Raw genomic sequence first — 22,765 nt, 5'->3', positions numbered from 1 at the left:
ACGGGCATCTTTCAACGCGGTCTAAACATAACAGAAAATACAAGGCATGCCCCACCTGCCTCACATTGTGGAAAAAGACTAACATTGGCCTGTACGAACATCAGAACAATGCTAGACTCAACCGACAGCAACAGCCAGAATGACGCTTTGCATTAATCGCACACGAACTCTCTAGCCTTTGTGTTGACATTGCTGAAATTAGCGAAGTCCACCTTTCAAAGGAAGGAAGTCTGAGAGAACTAGGCAATGAATACACCCTCTACTGGCCAGGAAAATCAAAGACTAGAAAACGACTTTCAGGAGTCGGTTTCATGGTCAAGGACTCAATCGCCACCAAGCTATCAAACCTTTACACTGGTCATACGGACCGCATCATATCCATACGTCTCCCGTAGGAAACCAAGAACACGCCACACTCTTCAGTGTATATGCTCTAACACTCCAGGTAGATCCTTTTGAAAAGGACAAATTATACGCTGAACTGCGCAGACTTATAAAGAGCGTCCCAGAGAACGACAAAATAATCATCCTCATAGATTTCAATCCCAGAGTGGGCCGAGACTCAGAAGCCTGGAAAGTCGTTCTTGGGAAACATGGCGTGGGTGGCTGCAATGATAATGGGAGCCTGCTTCTTGAATTTTACGTAGAATAACAGCTCACCATCACAAACACCATATTTCAGCCGAAAGACAGCCTGCAAACGACCTCGATGCATCCTATATCAAAACACTGGCACCTAATCGATTACATCATAGTACGCCAGAGGGACTTAAAAGACGTACAGATTGCTACACAGAACATCGTCTTGTCCGCTGCAAGTTCGACTTCCACTTCAAGCTTAGGCCCAGACAACAAGGAGGTACCCCGAGAAGGAAGCTCCAGATCAAGAACCTTTTGTGTGCAGTGTCATGGCAGAATTTCAAGAGAGCCTGCAGTCTAGACTTGAAGAACCTAATTTTCCCACCAGATCTACCTCCGGAAGTAATCCTTGTATTCAACACTAAGAAAAACAAAGACTGGTTTAATGAAAACAACCAAGAAATCCAAGTGCTGCTTGCCAAGAAGAGATCATCGTACCTAGCCCACCTTGCTCAACCATCCTGTCCACAGAAGAAAGCAGCCTTCAGACTTATTTGCAACTCCCTTCAGTGCAGGATCCGAGACATACAAAATGAATGGTGGACAAAGCTTTCAGAAAGAACCCAGCTGTACTCTGAAACTGGTGACTACAAGGGGTTCTATGAAGCGTTGAAAACAGTGTATGGTCATTCCTTCCAAATACAGATCCCCCTACGGAGTGCAGATGGCCAAAGGCTGCTCACTGACAGGGAATCTATCATGAACCGCTGATCCGAGCAGCACGTCAACACCCTTTGAAGCACTATCCTTACAGTCCAGGAGCCAGCTATTGATCGCATCCCATAACAGCCACCAAAGATGGAACTCGCCGAGGCACCCACACTGCAAGAGACTACAAAAGCCATAGAACAGCTGAAGACTGGAAAGACTGCAGGAAAAGATGGCATCACCCAGAGATATGGAAGAGTGGAGGCCCAGCACTGCACACCAAACTCCACGAGTTCTTCGTTTGGGAGCGAGGGAAACTTCCACAAGACCTCCGAGATGCAATCGTCATTACCTTGTATAAAGCCAATGTGGCAATGTCTGACTGCTCAAACTACCTTGGAATAACTCTGCTCACCATTGCAGGCAAAATATCTGCTAGAGTGTTGCTGAACAGACTAGTGCTCACCATTGCAGAAGAACATTCTCCAGATAGTCAATGTGGCTTCAGAGCCAACAGGAGCACAACTGACATGATGTTAGTCCTAAAACAGATAGAGGAGAAAGGTCGAGAACATAACGAAGGACTGTACATCACATTTGTGAACCTGACGAAGGCATTTGACACGGTGAGCAGAAATGGACTGTGGAAAATCCTTGAAAAGCTCGGCTGTCCTCCAAAGTTTCTTACCATGGTCATTCAACTACATGAAGAACAGATTGGTCAGGTCAGAAAAAATAACAACCTGTCACAGACCTTCCCCACTGTAAATGGCGTGAAACAGGGCTGTTTTTATTTATCCCCCACACTGATCTCAATCTTCTTCAGCATGATGCTCCAAAAGGCAACAGAAGATCTTGATGATAAAAATGGCATCTATATCAGATGTCGCACTGATGGTAACCTCTTCAATTTTAAGGCGATTTCAGGCCCACACCAAGACTTTGGAAAAACTGATTAGAGAACTTCTTTTTGAAGATGATAATGCCCTTGTTGCCCGCACGAAAGCCGCCTTACAGCGCATGACATCCTGCTTTGCAAAAGCTTGACAGCTCTCTGGACTTGATGTCAGCCTAAAGAAAACTGAGGTACGTCACCAGCCTGCTCCCAAGGAAGAGTACCGGCCACCAAGCATCTTCATTGCCCAGACAGAGCTGAATGTAGTCCACCAGTTCACCTACCTGGGCTGTGTGATATCCTATGATACCAAGATCGACAAGGAAATAGACTACAGACTGGCCAAGGCAAACAGCGCATTCGGCAGACTCTTTAAACAAGTGCGGTACAAAGCCAGTCTCAAGAGAAATACAAAGATCAGCGTCTACAGAGCTGTCGTACTGTCCACCCTCCTATATGGCGCCTCCTTGAACGCTTCCATCAGCGCTACCTCCGCACCATCCTCAACATCCACTGGAGTGACTTTATCACCAACACGGAAGTCCTCAAAAAAGCAGGGATCACCAGCGCTGAGGCCACGCTCATGAAGATATAGCTACGCTGGGCAGGGTACGTGTCCAGGATGGAGGATCATCGCCTGCAAAAGATTGCACTGTGTCGTGCTCTGTCTACTGGCCACTGTGAAAGAAAGGCACTTCTAAAGAGATATAAAGACTCCTTGAAAACTACCTTCACCACCTGTGTCATCGTTCACCATCAATGGGCATCACAAGCTGCTGGCCATGAAAGCGAGCGACGTAGAGTTCGTCTGGCTATTGCCACTTTTGAACAAAACAAATTGAGAAGCTTGTAGGAAACACGATGGGGAAAAAAACTCGGGAACCATCGACAGCACCCACCACAAGCCAGATACTTTTCTGCAGTCTCTGTGGACGGACGTGTCTGTCACGTATTGGGCTCTTCATACACCAGCGCGAGTGCAATAGACGTGGACATCCCCCTTCCTAAAAATTCGCAAGCGAAATCAAGACAACACCATCATTGCTTCTCCTGGATGTCCATGCCTAATGATCGATGTGACAACACGATGAGAAAATGTGCACAAAATGATCCAATACAACTGCAAAGACTGATGTTTCGGTTGCGTTTATCAAAGGCTAAGTCGACACGTATATGTTATTAAAAGTTTTCAAATGAGCGGACATTGCTGATGTTGGAAGGAAACAATATGTGAATGTAAAAATCTGCGAGCATTCCAACTCCCATATCAAAATTATGGCTAGTTACACCCGCTTGTCATATAAATGTAAAAATAAAATCTTACTGGCAAGATATGGGGGTCTGTTATTATTTATGTTCGTTGAACAGAGACAATGATGGAACGATCCTGATGCTGAAGCTAAAATATTAGACTTTAGGGATTCTTAATTTACGTCAGATCCGAATAACGCGTTTTTTTTAAAAACATTTTCGGTTGCAAGCAATTTCAAGATCAGCAAGTTTGAAAGAATAGACATACATGACATTAATATTGAGGATGAAGCAATATTAACCGTCTTCGGTCTTTATAGTTGAGACCGCTAACCTTGTTTGCATGGCAGATGCAGCGTTCGGGGAAAATTCTCTGCAGTTCAGTTGGGTCTTGGATCAGCTGGGTGGGCATGACATAATTGATAATAGCTATTTACTACTTCTTGTAGATTAATATCTGCGTTCAAACGGCGTTAATAATCGCTGGTATAAGTCAAATATCACCTTAACCGTTGGGATTACCCAGATGTTCCAATCAAAAGCCAGGGACGGTTTTTAAATCGTTGTCTTAGCACTCGAAACGGCCTGTTGCGTGAAGCTACGTTTCCTGTAGTAGAAAAGGCTATGCCACTGTTGCGCGTGATATTGTCCTGAGACTGCTTCTAAAACAACGAAGTAATATTTATCGCCAAATATGTGCCGTCTGCATTTTCCAAAAGGCATGCCTTGACTCGAACAGGCAAAAGAAAAACCTGTACTGATATTCAACCAGACGCATTTGACTGTGTAACAGTTTCCATCCAAACCTCGAGAACAATCATTTCCGGCACAAAGTGAGAGCGAAAATAACGTAGAGCTATTCATTTTCTTTTTCATTTCTGTTTATAGTTTCATTTTTTGCTTTCGCTCAAATGACACGGAACTAACGATGTTTATTCTGCGCCTGTAACAACTTTGACGAATTTCGTGCAAAACATATGCACGCAAAAGACGGTGCTTTTGCTCCGTTGCAGTAGTCATCATTAAATGACGTATACAGCAAGTCTTACCATATGGTTTTCGATTCAACGTTACCTTACTTCAAATATTTTGTTTATGTAACAACAGCTAAATACTCTTAATTCGTCAAATTTTAATTGGTAAATTAGTCACATTATCCCCATTTCAGTATTTTGTGTTCAAACAATACACATTCATAGCATTGGAAATGGGTTGATTATAATAATCTAACTTCTCTAAAATATACACGCTATATTGATAGAATAATGTATCATTAATTATAGATACATTATTTCCGTAAAGAACACATCCGTAAATTCTGCTATTATTATGTCTTGCGTTGGACCATAGCGATTTGCTGTCATTAAAATGCTTAATATTTTTCTATACTCGTAATGGAACAACGAATTAAAATAAACTAAATAAATATGAACTTTTTAGATGTTTGCTCGTGGGCTTAAGAGCAACTTTTAACCTAGTTGAGTGAGGTATACGTGTCACTTTTCCTGCATTTCGAGACAATACTTTTTCTGTATACCACAATCGCTACAACAAGTAACAGTGCACCACCTCCTGCACCTACTCTGGAAAGAAAGATAAAAAGATAAAAGAAGATAAAGTCAATTTTCATTTTATGTAGCTTTGGATCGAGCATTATAAACTAGATGCCGAGATGATTTTCAATCATGCTTCATTGTTACATATCTATCTATCTATCTATCTATCTATCTATCTATCTATCTATCTATCTTATCCATCCATCCATCTATCTATCTATCTATCTATCTATCTCTTTCTCTCTCTCTCTCTCTCTCTCTCCCTCTCTCTCAATCTCTCTCTCTCTCTATCTATCTATATATCTCTTTCTCTCTCTATCTTTCTATCTAACTATCTATCTATCTATCTATCTATCTATCTATCTATCTATCTATCTATCTATCTATCTATCTATCTATCTATCTATTTGATTTTAGAACTTTCACAATTATTCTGATAATAGCTTCATATATTAACGACATTTCTTCCGGAATGATTCAAGATGACATTATGAACGAGAAGTAGACTCAAATTCGCTACACCAGCTATATCATATAACAAAATTCACATTCAAGTATCAAAAGATAATGGTTACTTCCAAAAATATTACGTTGTGTGTGACTTACTTCCTCTATGTCTTAAGTGATTTTATATATTGTTGTCCATTCCGTGAAATAAATGAAGTTAAGAATATAAATGGAAATATGTCTTTCTGATGTGAAAAGATACAGAAACAGAACTAAACATGAGGTGTGAACATTGTACCCAATATATATGACGTCCTTGCTTGGCGAGCTTGCATCAGGTGATGTAACCGGACATGCGTACTTGCTTATAAGCTCGAAATGCTGAAAGGAGCATCAGTAAGTTATATGTTAGGCAACACCATCATCAAAATACGAAACTATTGCAAGATATAATAAAGTCATGTGGAAGGTCTATCTATTTATCTATCTATCTGATTTTAGAACTTTCACAATTGTTCTATTATATATATATATATATATATATATATATATATATATATATATATATATATATATATATATATAATCATTAAATATTTCCCAGTAGCACTCTGCAATACCAAATACTTTTTAGCATGCTAAAAACAAAATGATTTTAAACAACCAATATCATAATTCTTTAGAAAACTCCACCAATAATATTTAGCTAAAACAGCCATTGTAATATTATTCTTATTTTTAACAACTGTACAACTGTATTTGAATTAGCATGTCTTATATATTCTGATACAGGAATATTTTATATATCTTATGTCTCTCTCTCTCTCTCTCTCCCCTTTGAGATACACGGAGTACACGATGTTAGTGTAATATGAGTTGTGAGTTATTCTGACGTGTGTGTTATACTCACATATATAGAGCTTTGGGCAGGCTGTTCACCAATTGCTATCAGTTGTGCCTCAATGTTGTGGTTACATGTCAGATTGACAATTGATCGTCTGAATCAACGAAAAATGTATGGAAGCAAATATTAAGATATTTATGTCAGACTGATAATTCATCGTCTGAATCAAAGAAAAATGTATGGAAGCAAATATAAAGCTATTTATCGTATTTGTATACGTGATTATTGTATTAGATGAGCCAGATTCTTTTTGTTTACGTTCGGCTTTCAATTGTGCATACGTAGGTACTGTCTTAATTTCAACTTACATAGTATGTTATAATTTGAAAAATTACAAACTTTGCTTGCGAAAAAGATGTCCAGCTTAGAATGTGCCAGCAAGCGAACTTCTTTACAATTCCTTGTTTGCGTCCATTTTTTGTGTGTTGTTGCCATAATCGAAATTCAGAACGTAGTAATCATCAACGTAATATTTTTTAATGTATATAATAGCATTGTCTAGTTGCTTGAATTCTCTCTAATGCTAAAAGCTTGGGTGTTTGAAAACAAACTACATTGCCGTCCTTATACACAATAAAACTATGTATTTAGGAATATTCGTAAGATATAGAATGAAAAAGAATGTGTGTTCAAAGCAATAACAGATGTCAGTATTAGTATACATCTCAACATATTTCCATGACTTTGGAAGCTAATCAAATCTGGAGCGAATTCGCTGTTTTCCATTTGGATTGGGCTGCTTTATGTGTCCGACGAGCAATAGGAGTAGGGGTATTCATTGGTTCTTGATCACTTTTGCTCTAGATTCTTTTTTTCACTTCTGTCTTCCTTACTTTTTTCCTTCTACTGAAGAATGGGTCGACATCACCTATTTCACCCAAGCCTGCATTTCTTCTCGTCTGGGAGTAAGGAAATGTATTAACATGGTTGTCATACTAGAGTAATGAGAAGAGTTTCTCTTGTTTTGTTTGTGTTTTTTTTTCCAACCCTGTAACTGTTTCTGTCATTGTCTTTGTTCCGTACCATTAAATTATTGAAATCTCTCAGAGTATATTTAGCAATCTCTTCTAAAGCCTTATCGTGAAACAGTTGAAGACGTTGCAAAACAATTTCGTACCGTTTCGATTTTTCCGTTTCCTATAAATTTGTTCCATCGATCAAAAAATGAAATTCTTATTGTAAGTGTGACATCGTTTATTTGTACCATTGATCCAGTTCTATCAAAATTTTGTAGGGAACTAAAGCTGTGCTTCCTTATGGTTCAATGGTACAAGTGCTGTGTATTTCCAGAAAAGTGCTCTAGCGGCAGTACCTCTCTTTCTTGAAGGATTGTTCTCGTAGTGTTTTCTTTTTCTATTTAGAGTGTGAATTTGCTGCACCTCTCTTCTGTTTGGTCTACCTTGGAGGTGGTTTGACATTTTATCTTTGTTAAAATGGAACGAATAATGACACCTCCTTACGATTCCTTCAATCTGAGATCAAAATGATTTGTTTTTATGTTTCAGCATCGATTCCTAGATATAATGTCTAAAGTTTATCTGCAAGAAACAACCTAACAGGAGAGAAATGCAGCACGTTCACACTCTAAATAGAAACAGAAAACACTACGAGAACACTCCTTGTGACAAAGCTACATTATGTTTTTCAAACCATCGTCTTGTTTGACGTGTCATATAAATGATGCTTTTCATTACTTCACGTTCTGTCAACCATCGTAAAACTTTTTCGAGACCAACTTCTAAAAACTAGCATTCCATAAATTGCATACAGTGCACGAATCAGTTTTAGAGGAGGATCATATAGAAATGAAAGCATTTTGAATAGCCTTAAAAAGAAAGGAATTGAATGATATTGAATGATATTTTTTGATAGTTTTAGATAGGCGAAAACGAAGCAAATGATTCTACCTCCTTCTTGACACCAATCGCAAACAGTCGGAAGAAGACAACCTTTAGATTGATGAATAAAACACCAGGTGGCAATGGAGTGGCAACGTCATAATCACCATTTAGCCAAGGTGTTCCTACCTGTTTGGCTGGCACTTGAACTTGAGATTTATTTCTTGAACGTTTACAAAAGACCAGATGACAAAATGGGTTTGACTAAAGTCAGACACGATCCTGTGGTCTTTGTGATGAATTCCTACTACTAACAAAATGGATTATCCTTGAATTTCTCTCCGTAATGTGTTAGACGTTGACACTCTTTGTAACCCCACACGTTTTGGACGACGCTTGAGTAATTTTCCTCTGTGTTCAATGACACGTTTGAAGAATTCGGTTTGGTCTTAACCAGTAGGCCAAGCAATCACTTTTGTATATTGACGGGCAGATGGAACGCCTCCCAGCTTTGAAGATCTAACATTTCGTCGCTCACTTTCTGAATGCAAGATGCAGCCATTATAATCTTCGTTCTACTGCTGAGATTCCATGAAGGGCACAAGACATTTTATACACTTCATACATGTTTTCTTTTCAAAATATATACATTTCAGAACCACATTGTTCGTGTGTTTCTATCTTTGATCAGTCAACGACAGTGCCTTTGACACTCATAAATCCATGAGTCTACCCAACATGCTATAAACGCTTCTTGGTATGTATACAGAGTCAACAAAGTACGATAAATGTCTTCTTCACACTGAGGTACACAACTGGAAGTCATTACTATTCGCAACACGTGGACATCTATAAGCTTTTATTGCACAGGTAAATATAGGCGCTTATGGATTTGCATGTACTGTTATAAATTTGCTAGAAAGAATGAGCTGCTAAACGAAATAAAAGAAAGGAAGTCACTAACACACACCAAACGTCGCAATTAAGACAATGTAATCATCTCATCTGTGGAATCAGTTCATTTAAAAGTGATTGGTACTCTTGTCAGTTTTGAATACTGTCGTCAATGTCTTTCCACAGAATTTAGTGTAATAATGATCGCAGACGTCTTGGCAAGGTAAGATTTATAACGTCTTTGCAATTTATCGATGTCGATGTCGCTCCATCCATAGCCACTGCTGGAAATTCAATTCCTTCTTCTGTATAGTATTTCAAAAGAAGCTGTCGGCCGTATGTATAGAAATTATGAGCAATGATTTCCGCGTTTCGATGACTGTTTCCGTAACTTCACCAGAATCATCGGTGGGCTTTAATGTCCATTCAGGAAAGTGAGCAAGAGTACAAAGACTTGGACATATATTCGGACGTTGCTTACATAAATATTCTTGAATGTATTCGTCACAAGCACGATGAGCTAAAACAAATTTGTAGAGGAGTGAATTCCTGTCTCATGTGGACATTCAAAGTCCAAAAATCTAAAATCCACATGTTTCTTATTATTCTTGTTACGATCGTCATTTAATACTTGTTCCTGGTCATTCACATATCTTTGTACCATAACATATCTTTGTACCTAACAATGATATAAGTCGACAATTTGGTCCCAAAACTAGAATCTTTCCTTTTCTGGACAACGTGTGAATTTGGGTTATTATTTTTAACAATATATCCACAAGTAGAACACTCAATTTTTCACAAATAATTTTCAGCTGATGGAATTGTTTCATGCTTTATTGTTTGTAATAGGCAGAGTGCTCTGTGACACAGAACGCGTTGCCGCTTGTTTTCTTCTGGTTCCTCGTTGACAAGGTTTGATCTTTTCAATGATATCAATGTGAAGGAAAAAAAGACAATGATTTTCAAAAAAGAGTATTCTTCAGAAGCGGAAGAAAGAACAATAGAACACATACCAGTAAAAGAAAATTCAAAAATAGAAAGACAATCAGAGAAACAGCGGAAGAAAACTAACCCGTACAAGAGAAGAAATTCAAAACAGAAAGACCTTTAGAGATTGCAAGAAGAAAACGAACTTTGATGATTTGCTTTGAAATGTCATTGTGATTCTGATTTCTCTAGAATATGTCAAAGAAGACGTGTCTCTTTATCTCGATTTTATTGTGGGGGATACCTTTTCTTGCTCTTGTTTTCTTCTTGTTTGTATTTTTCTTATGGATAAGATAGCACACCCTTATTACGAAAGTGGGATGTGAGTTTCATTTTGATTTGGCAGTCATTCAATAGTATATGTTTTCAAAGAGATATATGTGGCCTTGGAATGGGCCGTTGGAGCAATGTTTTAATAATTAAAAGTTTCGCACTTAGCATCAATAATTGCAACTGTCCTAAACATTTCTCACAGTCATGTAATACTCATGTTGTCTCTACTGCTGAGGTAGCAGTGACTGCTAATGGCTGGCGTCTAAGTTGTAGTGGTTAACACTGATGTAAAGATAAAAGTTTTAAAGTCTTGGATCTTGAAGGTTTCTTTCTCTTCGGTCCGTATAAAGACGTTTGATACATTTGATACATTTCAGTGAGGTATTTCAAGTCCACCAAAACATACTTGTAACTCACTAACCATTTTATTTTGAATATATTCCTTCTTCTCATCAAAGATTTTTCTTCCTTTCTTCTTGTTTTCCCGTCTTGTTGTTGGTGTTGTTGAACAAATAATTTTTCTTCTTTCTGACGTTTAAAAAAAAAGTCTCCAACTCTCCCTTTTGTTTTCTTTATCTGAAAGCATCATGCACAGGTCATGGTTGAGAAGGGGTGAACCATTTGTAAAAGTTCTTACGAAGAAGATATCAAATCGAACGGGCTCAAATGGAATTCAGTCTCAGCTGGAAGAATACTTGCTGCAGGAACAGCAGCCGTTGTACTATCAATCCTCGTATACAATGTATCTGATCTTTGCAGGTGTACCCATATACGTAGTGTTCATTTTATCAGGCAAAGGTATGATACTTTGACCATCCTGCAATGGTACATTGTCGAAACGACTCTCGGGCGTGTATATGGAAAAAGAACAGTATCGTTCAGGATAAAGCATTTTTAATTCATACTATACTGAGATTTGAGCCTAGGTCTGCGGGTTACGACACTCATTGCCTTGCCTGCATGTAACAAATTCCTACACAAGCTATTGATACAGATAGTCTTTCATAGCATACACATCAACCTATCGACCCAGTAATTACTTTTCATCTACGTATACAGTCGCTCCGGTTTCCGTGGACAGAAATCAAAGGTTATTATAGTGAATTACAAGTATACACCATAGAGAGCTGAATGTGACGTCACCCGTCAGTTGGTTACTGACTGAAAGATAGCTAAAGAGAGATATTACTCAGTATTATCGCACTCTATGTGTTTTTTATTTTTGGTTATTTCTGTCTGTTCACAACAAACTAAACCTTTTAAAATCTTCTCTAATGTTTGTGGATACAATGTGTTTATAAAACATCCTATTAGTACTGATGTTTGATAGTGTAATGTTTGGTAAGTATAATATGTGTGAACACTTCTTCACTTTTCGCTGGGAAGTAAGTACCAAAGGTCTTGACCATTCCCACTGCGTGTTAAACAGTAGTAAAATTATTGGGTGTTTAGTAGTACTCTAAAAGTGTGTGTCGGATAGATATTAACAATTGATATGGGATAGTACACAAAAGTTGAATGTTGGATAGAACGTTGAAATGGTACGTTGGATAGTAATCAAAAGGTGTGTGTTGTATTGTACTCAAAACGTTAGCTGTTGGATTGTAATTAAAAGCGACTATTGGATAATACATCACTAAGTTTTGGATATTATATAACTATTCCTTTTCAACTGATATGGACAAAAGAAAATCTCAAATCTCATATTAAATATTAACATTTCCAGTTTGTCAATGTTACCATTTTAACATAAAGGCGATATATTTTTAACACTATATTTTCTCCCATTTGTCCGCCTATCGACCCATAATGTAAAATTCCTGTTGTACCCATATCGTTCCACAAGGTTAAATTCCTGTTTATCCCCATACTTTTCAGTCCAACCACTTCGAACAATGTAACCATATAACCCTGTTTCAAGACAACTAATTCTAACCATATAACACTGTAACCTCAATGCTAATTTCTCGTTTATCCAGATAATCGTTTGCCCTTTCTCAACACTAAAGTTCCGTTTTCTTCAAACTTTACCACTAACATTTTATGCTCTAAACCTTACTTTACGATTTGAAAAGAAAACCGTCAGCGTGATTTAGTTAATAACGCCAAAATATATGCAAATAACAAAATGAAAAAAAGAACGTAATTTACCTATTGCCAGCTTTGTAATTTATTATTATTTGTCCACTTTCGTCTTCTATAAATGCTGCTGTGTTGAGATCCCCGACATCAAAGTAGAGGTCCGTCGGTATTCTCGGACGTATCTGACATATCTGGATAGTAAAAACAACGTAAAAAGATTAGAAGCTCTTACAGTAAATAAGTTTCACAATCAAAGCATGTTCTGCTTTTTCTAATCCTTAATGAACATAGCTAACACGCGTGTAATAAAAAATGAAAGCTAGATTAAGATGCTTATAAGCTGATAGAATTACGCTAGGACATTCAAGACTCTAAATTTATTTTACAGTGCATATTATCTGTGTAGTATTATTCAGATTGGATAATGTTTCAACTTTTTAATCACGTACCCAATAACTTATGAATTGTGTCTGACATAATGGCATTATTACTTAAGTTTAGCATGCAGTCTAAATAATTCTTTCATGAATCAGGCTGGTTTGATGTCATGCGCTTTCGTGATGGCAACTTTTTTAAGATCGCTAGAATTACTCGTTCTGCTTGAATACAAGAGCAGAAATCCATTACCAAAGTCTATCAGAATACTCAGAAAAGACTTTCAACCCTTGGACTTCGCATTTATGATCAAACACTTTTCACGTGCTCCGGCGTACGTTGGTACATACCAAACCATGGACCAGAACGGTGGCATAAGTAGTTAAAGTGTCCGCCTAGGATGTGGTTTTCGCGGGTTCAAACCTCGGTCGAGTCATACCAAAGACTTATAAAAGAGGTTAATTTTGGGATTAGTCGACCTGATGTCAGGATATTGTGACTTGGTATGACATGATGTTAATATCTGCTTCATGATGCCCCAATGCTAGTCATCACTATAAACTGCCACAGTGCAGGCATCGTAGCGATATGACCTAAAATGTGTTAAAGCTACGTTAAAAACTCAAATCCTTAAAGCCTTATGACGGTCATTAATGTTTATGCTCAGCCAAAGCCACTCACTCTATACTCTGATAAGTCCCTAAGAATCACACAAGACTGGCTAAACTTGACTACAAAATATAGTACTGCTTCAAATTATATCAAGAACATGGTACGTCATCCACCTTTGTTTAATAGTCCTCTATGTAAATAACTAAAAGTTTGAAGCAGAAACCATTTTTTATTCTTTTCAAAGTCATCTTGACATTTGACCTTTGGTGTTAGGACAAAAAGAACCACACGACCATTGTACTCTGGTCAAGAACCTTGAACCTTGTCCTCGTGTTTCGCCTAAGGACAGCCGCCGTCTTCCTTTTTAGAGTTCTTTTTCAGTATTTGTTTACGACACTGCAAGTCACTGCATTGCTGATAATAGTGGCCTGAGATGGTGTATAGTTCCCCTCACAATAAGGTAACAGCAAAAAAAAAAAGAAAACAAAAAGAAAAAATTATGTATATTATCTGAAGCCTCCTTATTTGATCATGCCAGGCATTTCGTTCTTTTTACTCATATATTGTCCAAAGTACTACATGCGCATTATTATACACCCTAGCACACCGAATCATTTCGCATTGACGTAGTAGTTCTAAATTTTCATACTTGTATTTTGTATTTTTTAAAAATCAGCACAATATGTTACACTTTTATTTCACTGTTAGCATAGCTTTAGAAACATTTTGCGATGGCTTTCAAAGCATAACATCGGTCTGATAGCGACGATGTTAATCGAGATGCAAGCTCTTGTTACAGCGTTTAGTCAAACAAATTCAAACTTGATTTCTTTCGAAAACAGGAGACACAAAATAAAATCAAAGCAGTCGACTGAGCTAGAAAGGTTATGCAGTATTCATTAATTGGACAAGCAAGTCATTGTTAGTGATATGCCCGTGTTAAACAAGAGATACATAGCAAAATACTATTAGTTAGTCTATCCACAACCAAACTGACATTGAATGCCACTTAATTAGACAATAATCTTTTTTTGTTGTTAATTACTGACGAAGTAGTTTCATGGATCAACTATCCAGTTAGATCCCGAAAATAGGAGCAACTCTCATCAATGGTAAATTGATTGACAATGGCATTTTGTTCATATTATAATTTGGCTAAAGTAATATGGCGGTTTTCCTTTCATTAGAATATTTTTTGGGTTTTAGTACATCTTCAAATTAGGAGTGGTGATTTTCATTCTCTTGATATCTGTCAATAGCTGATGTATTTGTCCATACTAAACATAAAATACTTACGCACCCGGGTAACACCATTTTATATTGTTTGGGATGGGGTAATTTTTTTCAGTGACCCGAAATAATTATGCCTAATTGACAAAGTAATAAATAGCAGTGTCTTAAATTTGTTTGAAAAACGTTTCCTTTCATCTCACACAGGCTGTGGTAATTATTTCCAGAGTTACAAAGGACATTTTTAGACCTCTTAAATTTAAGTGATTTTATACCTACACTTTGACATATTAACTGTTCCGTGATTTATTTTTTGAACAGTAATTGTTAGTGTGCGGTACAGTTGCAACAAATGCAAGGAATGGAAATGTTGAAATAATCATCCTATTTTTGACACTGAAAACTGCACGGCATTGACTGACCGATGTCAGGTGACGAATAACAATTGATATAAAAGTCAATTTGAAGTTAGTTTACCGCTACATTGAAGCAGTTCCCTTGGCTGAAATTGTTGCACACGCTGAGAGAATATTTGTCCAGATTATGGATATCAGTAACGTTCTGGAACCTGCAAGGAAACAAATGTATTATTTTTTAAAGCTCGGTAATTAACTCTTCGCGAACGTAAAGTTTATGTCACAAAACAAAGACTTAGCCTTTTCAGCGTTTGCTATAAATTTTATCAACCGACTAAAAGAGTATATAACATTACATAAAGGCTCTGTACAATATATTCTAGAGACATACCTATGATTCATTTTCAATTAAAAAATTTAAAAGATTAAAATTATTTATTTCCGAATTGGAAACCCCTGATAAAAGAAGAGATCCTGGGATTTAAAACTTTTTAGTGTGAGGTCTAATTATATTAGTGATGAGAGAGAGAGAGAGAGAGAGAGAGAGAGAGAGAGAGAGAGAGATAGAGAGAGAGAGATGAGGTTGATAAAATATTCCTGTATCAGAATATATGAGACATGCTGATTCAAATACAACAACACATTAGTTGTGTTTTGATACAATTGGGATCATTTGGAATTTAAACTCCTTCTACAGGGTTATTTTTGACAACACAATTTTCTTTCATTTAAACGTGCAGGTACAATCTATTTTGATAAAATGTATTTATGTGTGCTTGTTACGAGTCTATGCTCTTAAAATAAGTAACAAAAAAGAGTGAAAGACAACAAACTTTGTAAACTTTAACAAATAATTTCCCAAGAATACAAAGTGAAAAGGAAAAGAAAAAAACAACTTAAGGTATTGCAAAATAATCCCAAAATAATCAAAGAATTACAGATACAAGTCCTTGTAATTTAAAGTCCTGAATAAAATTCATTAAAAATCCAGAATAAATCCAAAGCCTGAATGCGTTAATGTGTTTGTTATAGTTCCTAAAGGGTTGATGTGCCAACAGTCTTTTGTTGAATCACAGAGATATAATTCCAGGTTTGAAAACACTATAAATTTTGGATTTGTTTGATCAAAAAGAGGACCTGCTGCAGTTCTGACGTTACGCTACGCGAGCTTCTGCACTGCATTTCTGCTTAGTTCAAGGTCTGTAGATCAGACTGGATGAGACCTCGCCAACTGGAGCAAAGTCAGTATTGATGTGTTTCATGGATGACTTAATTGAATCTTTAAAGCGTTTCTTCTGACCACCATGAGGTCGCTTTCTCTCCTTCAGCTCGTTGTTGAAGATCTACGGTAGTCGTTCTTCTGACATCATCATCATGACGCGGCCTGTGATTTCATCAGCAGAGTGTGTATTCTTGAAATGCCTGCTCGTGAATACCTTAGAGTCTGGAACCCTGTCCTGCCATCGTATTGTCATCAGTTTATTCAATCAGCCCAGATGTTGTTGAATGCTGCCTTCTTGAATGATGAAGTACTACTAAACATACCTTCTTTATCCGATGTTCCAGAAGTCTCCGAATGCCAGCATCGCTCTTTTCAAACCAATATTAATGTTTAAGTGTGGTGGGACCACATAATTAAATGCAGTTGAGTACATGGAATCTCTGAAGGATGCTTAGTTTTCCTCTGCCTTATCGGAGTTTATATCAATTGTATCTAGTTGGTTCCACCGTTCTTTTGGTAAATGCCTGTTTCACACTCTCCTGTTTCACTTTGAAAACATTAATTAAATTTTCGCGTTATGCATTGTGGTCGTCTGCTAGGCTGAATCTGAATATTGCACTTGGAAGTTATGAGCATATGGTGAGTCCACCGTTCTGCTCTTCTTATGACCTTCGTCACTCGGACATCCTGCCTGTCATTTCTTCCATGCCAGATCTTTGAGTGTGGTGCATTCGTCTTGTTGTAGTTTGACAAGTGAAAGACTGAGTTAGTGATTAGGAAGTCGTGTTTAGGGCATTTATTCAGTAGGACCTGTTTGTTGCTGTCGCATGTGCCAAAAACATTTTTGTTAATGACACCTGGCCATATCTGACGATCTTTGTCAACTCTAGCATTGAAATCACCAAGGATTATGAGCTTTCTGCACTTGGTACTTTTGCATTAAGGTACTCCAGGTGTTAATAAAATTGGTTCTTGATCATGTCTGAGTTGGTCATGGTGGGTGCATGAACGTTGATGAAAGTCGATTGTCTTTTTCCAGACAGTGGAACTCTCGTTAATATCAATCTGTCATTCACACGCATTTGGATATGTGCGAGCTAGCTAACTAGCCGTGTGTGATTTATTGTCAAACCCAGAACGAGCTTCATTCCTTCGGCCTCTCAGAAGAAGACGTCGCTGGCTATTACTTAGATACATTTTCCTTCCTCGGCAAGGCGATTTTCACTGATGGCTGCTTGATGAACGTTGAATCTGGCTAGTTCTATATCAGCTAGAGCTGTTCTTCTGTGTGGTCTATCTATCCATTAGTGTGCATACGTTCCAGGAACATGTGGTGAGTTACGACGCCTTTATCTTCTTCTTAGGTTTTCAACCGCTAAAGTGGGATACCCATTAGCCGCGGTATGCTGATCAGGGTTGAAGTACAGCAGGCAATGTTTGGGGCACATTTTTAACCCCCTCTGTTTGTAATTGGCGTGAGCATAGTGATCCTAAAAAGGGCTACTCAGTCAACCAGGGGTCGTCGAGATGCCACTGCTGCTTCGGCTCAGTAACATGTGACCTTATACCCTGAGCCACCTGTGTGCAGGTCTACACCTACAGATCCCTGTGTATCCACACCAGTTGCTTTCTGCTCGCCTATTGCCAAAAAAAATTGAAGCTGTCTGGTGGGGAGTGGAGTAATGTCATGAATTGTGCGTCAGGTGGATTAAAACAAGTGAACGTTGCGCAGAGTCGACTTCACTCACTCGTCCAGGACTGACTGAATCCAGTGGCACGATGATGTCGCGACGTTTGGGGACAAGTCAGGATGGCCGTCAGATCCTACTGTCCACGCAGCTCATGCCAACTGCCTTTTCAGGCGTGGGAGGAGTACATCTGTTCGGGTGCCATATCCACAAAAAATAAATTTCCAGAGGAAATCAAGTGTAGCTATCCACGCTGGGTCAACACTCATAGGTAGAACCATCTACAGCAGGAGCGGACAAAATACGATTTGCAACCCAGATCCTGCACGTGACCTTGTTTTATCCGTTAATTTACATCATAGAGTATGCCTTTATAAACCAAGTTCCGGTCCGCGCCCCTGTAGGAAGTTCACCATTCCGGGTCAACTGTTATAGATGATAGCAGTCGTCGTCCTAGCCCGACCACGAAACAATAAGAATTTCTAATCCTTCGAATACATGGACAGACAGACAGATATAACAAATATTATTACCTTATACCTCTACGTTTTTAAAGTAATTGCCTGACAAATCATTGAAAATATTTGTTATAATGTGATATACGATGTTGTTGTTACATATAGTACATTTTAATAAGTAATGTTCGGTGTATAGTCATTAGTCATATAGACTGCAAATAAAATTTTTGATGTCATGATATTTTCAATATAGATAATATATAAATCTGTAATGCAAATTGCTGGTGATTGTTATGCTATGTGTATTCTGAGATTCGGATTAAGATTTTTCAATTATATTCATAGGTTAATTTTTTTTGTCGTTCGTGGCAACCAAGAAATTATAGTACCTCACAAATAAAAGTGAATTCATTGTCAAATTTTAATATTGTCCTGAAGGCGGAGAGCAGGTTTAGTAAGAAATCCATATTTAAATTTTAATTTGTCTGTGTAATGTTTTTAATCCGAGTGTATTCTCGAACCAGTTCTCTGCTGAATTAATTCTTGATGTATTAGGAGTGCACAATCATCCTTAATGGAGCACATGTACAATGGAGGCAACTCCATCTTACTATTCTTGCAAGTGTGTTATCAGCTGTTAATACTGCGATTTATTTTTTATTGCTAACGGTGTCTCGTTAATCGCCTTATATCAGGTTTGCTTCTTCATTATAGTGATACTGTTATTTACATTTCGTTGTTGTTGTTGATGATGATAATGATGATGATTGCGACGACGATGATGGCGTCGATAGTGTAGTATGCTGTGTGGTAAGGATTGAGAGAACAATGGCGTTAGGGATGATTATAGTTTTTATTAGTACTTTTTGTGGTGATGATGATGGCATATTTGTCATTATTGTCGTCGTCCTCATCATCATCATTGTCATCTAAATAGTAAAAACAGTCTTTGTTTTAGAGGTGTCGTCATCATCGTTGAAACAGTCTTTGTTTAACAAATGATGATAACACTAGTGTGATAGTGGCAATGATGACGTTTGAAATAACTTTCATGGCGACAGATGATTAGAAAACAATCAACTTACCTGGGCGTTCCATTATCTGTCGACAGTGCAGATAGATCTATCGTTACCCCATTGTCCGTTTGACAAACGCAGTTAGAAGTCTTCACGCACTCAACTGCGCCTTTCCATGTGCTGACTGAAGCAAACAATAGAAATAGAAAGCACACACTTTCTATCATGGTAGCATGAAGTTCAAATGAGACCTCAACAATTCGTTATATCCTTATCGATAACTTTTTTTCAAAACCAGAATAGTTAATACGGTCCTGTGCATATACTGCATTAATTAATACATGTTTAAATAAACCCATCAATATCGCAGCATCGCTGATCCAAGGTTAACATGAGCATAAACATGTACCACTTTAAGTGATGAGGAATAATACAATCTACAGTAACTGATCAAGACATTGTTATCAACGCACGTGTTCGTCACTGTATCACTAACGCAGACCACGCAAAGTTTACATTGATATTTAATTCGGAACAAAGTCCAACATAGGTAGATAAATATAATCTTTGTCAACGTGGATTTCAGTAAACTAGAGTGGACAGAAAATACGTTTCCCTTTCTTTGTATAGATTTAATTGTAATCGGTGTATTGATCTGTATCTATGATGAATTTCTGATGGTTTAAAAACAAACGAACAAATTAAAGGACAAACAAATAGAGACTCAGGTATATCACTTGACTGGCGTCTACTTTAAAACCATATGCAAGTGCAACGTTAGAAGGAAAAAAAATCAGTAACAATAGCTTTATTTGACTGCTGATTGGTACACCTTTCACAACTTTGAAAAACTTGCTGTAACGTCCCCTGTACACTTAGTCTAGTTGCTACCATGAATTAAAACTATTTTCTATTTTAGTAATGGTTGCCATAATTAACGGTGTATTAGCGTAATTTTGATAACTTTGAGAGATCCTAATGCATGGGTGTTGTTTATGGAATTTAGTAAAAATATGTTAACTGATTTTGAAGAAGTTGAAAACTATACGATAAACTCACTCGGCATTAAGGCTCGTGAACTAAATATGTAAATAGGTATATTCAGAATAACACTCGAGGGCCCCGAGTGGCCCAGTGTTCTAAAGCGCTCATCGTTACGGATCACTGCCATCTCACCTATGCCTGCATGGGTTCGAACCCAAGGCTCGGCTAACGTGGGTACGTGGGAAAACCCGCAAGTAGCTTCTCGTGGGTCGGTGGTTCTTCCCTGGGTTTTCCAGGGTTCTTCCTCCACCAGTTATACTGGCCACCATGTATAGCCTATCTTGTGCTGAAAAATGGAGTTAAACCCTAGAACAACAACAGCATCAGAATACCATTCTGTGAGAGGGTTGTTATGGTTGGGGTGGGGTGCTCCCAATATTGTATTTAAAGTATTACAGAAGTCCCACCCAGGCTCGATTTTGGTTGGAAGTTAAATTAGTGAAATATAGATGTAAAGCTCCGAGTCTCCAGTCAGCAATGCCAACGGTTAAATGATTGAATACATAAAAACGTGAAATTCAACAAATAACAATTTAATAACAATTCAGTAGTCAAATGATTCGAATTTCCCAAGTACTCTCTTGTAATAGCCTATTGCATCATTTGATTAATAGTGTGAGATAGATTTCCATCTGTCATTGTATTATATTCATCTGTGTATCTACTCTCCTATTCCTCCCAATTCCTTCTCCCCTTCCTCTCGACTTTCTCCAAAGTCCTTCTCCTCCTCGACTTCTCTATACTCCTCATTCTTCTCCACTTTCTCCTCTTCGACTCCTTTTTCTCCTCCTCGACTCTCTCCACCGACTAGACTTTGATCGATTCGGACTGCTCTACTAGTCTCACTTCCGTCTCCTCCTCTTGGAAACTCGGGACTCAACTGAACCGGAAGTTCTGTCCCCAAAAGCTTCTTGTGAAAACACGAGGACTGTATGATCTTTTTTCTTAGCCCTCTCATCTCATGCTACACACAGCCTATAATCAGATAACGGCTATTAAATTTCTTCAGTCACGCATTCATTCACATCGAAATACTCATACATTCTTGTATAGTAAAAGAACGTCATAACAAAAACACGATATCAATTACTTCTCATACATACATCAATAAATTACGTCACATCAGTGCATATTCCTAATCCCATTATACAAAACAATATCATAATAATCAGACTCATATTTTTACATTACAACTCATACAAAGTACACACATATTCAAATATTCATGCTCTAATATAGTCATACGTCCATAGTAGCTAATCTTACATACATCAACCATTTTCTGAACTCACACCTCAACGAAGTAACCTAATAGCGAATTACAAAATTAATTCTGACCAAAAGCTAACAACCTACACAATTCTCTACGCAACATTCAAGCTCATTTCTTAAATACGCATGTAATGAAACACTACAAAGGTAATTCTTCATACAAAACGATGCTAGTAATTAAGTATACATACTACAAATAATTAAAATTAAAATGCCTTAATATTCTGCGAAAATCGAGCAAATAACTTATTGACCTTTTCGAAGCTTTCTCTTTCCTTAGAAGCTCCTAAGTTTTACCGACAAATTACTTTATTTTTTTGGAGGGTGCTCTCCTTTGTTGATCTTCGAAGACCATTTAGGGAGGCCCTCCTGTCCTACTTGTGGTTGTATGTACTATATTTTTTCTTTATTTATAGTTTTCCATCTTTTTGATTTTCAAATATGTTTGTATACATTTGTATACAGTATTGTTAAAAAACATTTTTTTTTACATATTCTATTTTTTTTTCTTATAAATTTTTATAATTTTTTTTTTGTTGAACATTAGGTGAATATTCTATTCAATACATGCGTCATCTTCCAGAAGGTAGGTTTGGTTCAGTTTTGCCTCTTCTTTTCTTTTTTGTCTCTTAAATGCCCTCCTTCTGCATATGTCACTGTTTATTTCCTCTTCTAGCGATGTTGTTGGTTGGGGTTCTTTTGATGTTTCTTGGATTACTTCTACTGGTTTTCCTGTTAGTTGTTGTACTTTCTGTTGTTGTTGATGGGTTTGTTTTTGTACTAATTGGTGTTGTTGTTTCTCTTGTTGTTTTAAGCTCTTATTTTCTTGCTTTTCGTGCCGATTTGTCTGTTGTATCTCTTGTTTTTCTTGCTGTTGTTGGAATTTATTTTGTCCATTTTGTCCATTTTGTTGTCTTTGTTGTTGCCGTTGTTGTTGTTGTATTTTCCCTTTTTGTTGTTTTGGTTCTTGTTGTTGTCGTGAGTGTGATGTTATTTTTCCTTGTTCTATTTGATGTTGTCGTTCATGATCCCCTTGTTGTTGTTGTTGCTGTGTTTTCCCTTGTTGTTGTTCTTG

At 37.5% G+C, this 22,765-nt stretch overlaps 1 protein-coding gene across 1 annotated transcript; it reads right to left on the bottom strand.

Moving 5' to 3' along the window:
* Window positions 1-4,676: 4,676 nt before the first annotated feature.
* Window positions 4,677-19,851, bottom strand: LOC149776360 (uncharacterized). The gene is made up of 6 exons (XM_089942365.1): window positions 19,444-19,851; window positions 15,112-15,202; window positions 12,487-12,608; window positions 6,347-6,434; window positions 5,735-5,817; window positions 4,677-5,016 (listed from the first exon to the last, which is right to left on the bottom strand). Exons 1-6 carry the CDS (start codon window positions 19,599-19,601, stop codon window positions 4,908-4,910), a joined length of 651 nt encoding a protein of 216 aa, XP_089798491.1. The 5' UTR covers window positions 19,602-19,851; the 3' UTR covers window positions 4,677-4,907.
* Window positions 19,852-22,765: the final 2,914 nt, after the last annotated feature.

Source organism: Sinohyriopsis cumingii, chromosome 18, assembly GCF_028554795.1.
Source record: "Sinohyriopsis cumingii isolate HCF-2022 chromosome 18, ASM2855479v2, whole genome shotgun sequence".
Taxonomy (NCBI): Eukaryota; Metazoa; Mollusca; class Bivalvia; order Unionida; family Unionidae; genus Sinohyriopsis; species Sinohyriopsis cumingii.
The sequence above is the reverse complement of the archived record's forward strand: the minus strand, read 5'-3'. Positions and strand labels throughout refer to the sequence as shown.

Coding starts and splice junctions, on each gene's coding strand:
- LOC149776360 (XM_089942365.1), bottom strand. CDS start 19,601: ATGATAGAAAGTGTGTGCTTTCTATTTCTATTGTTTGCTTCAGTCAGC. Junction 12,609..15,111: donor GGAACTGCTTCAATGTAGCG/GTAAACTAACTT, acceptor TTTACTATCCAG/ATATGTCAGATACGTCCGAG. Junction 6,435..12,486: donor AATTACAAAGCTGGCAATAG/GTAAATTACGTT, acceptor TCGTTGATTCAG/ACGATCAATTGTCAATCTGA.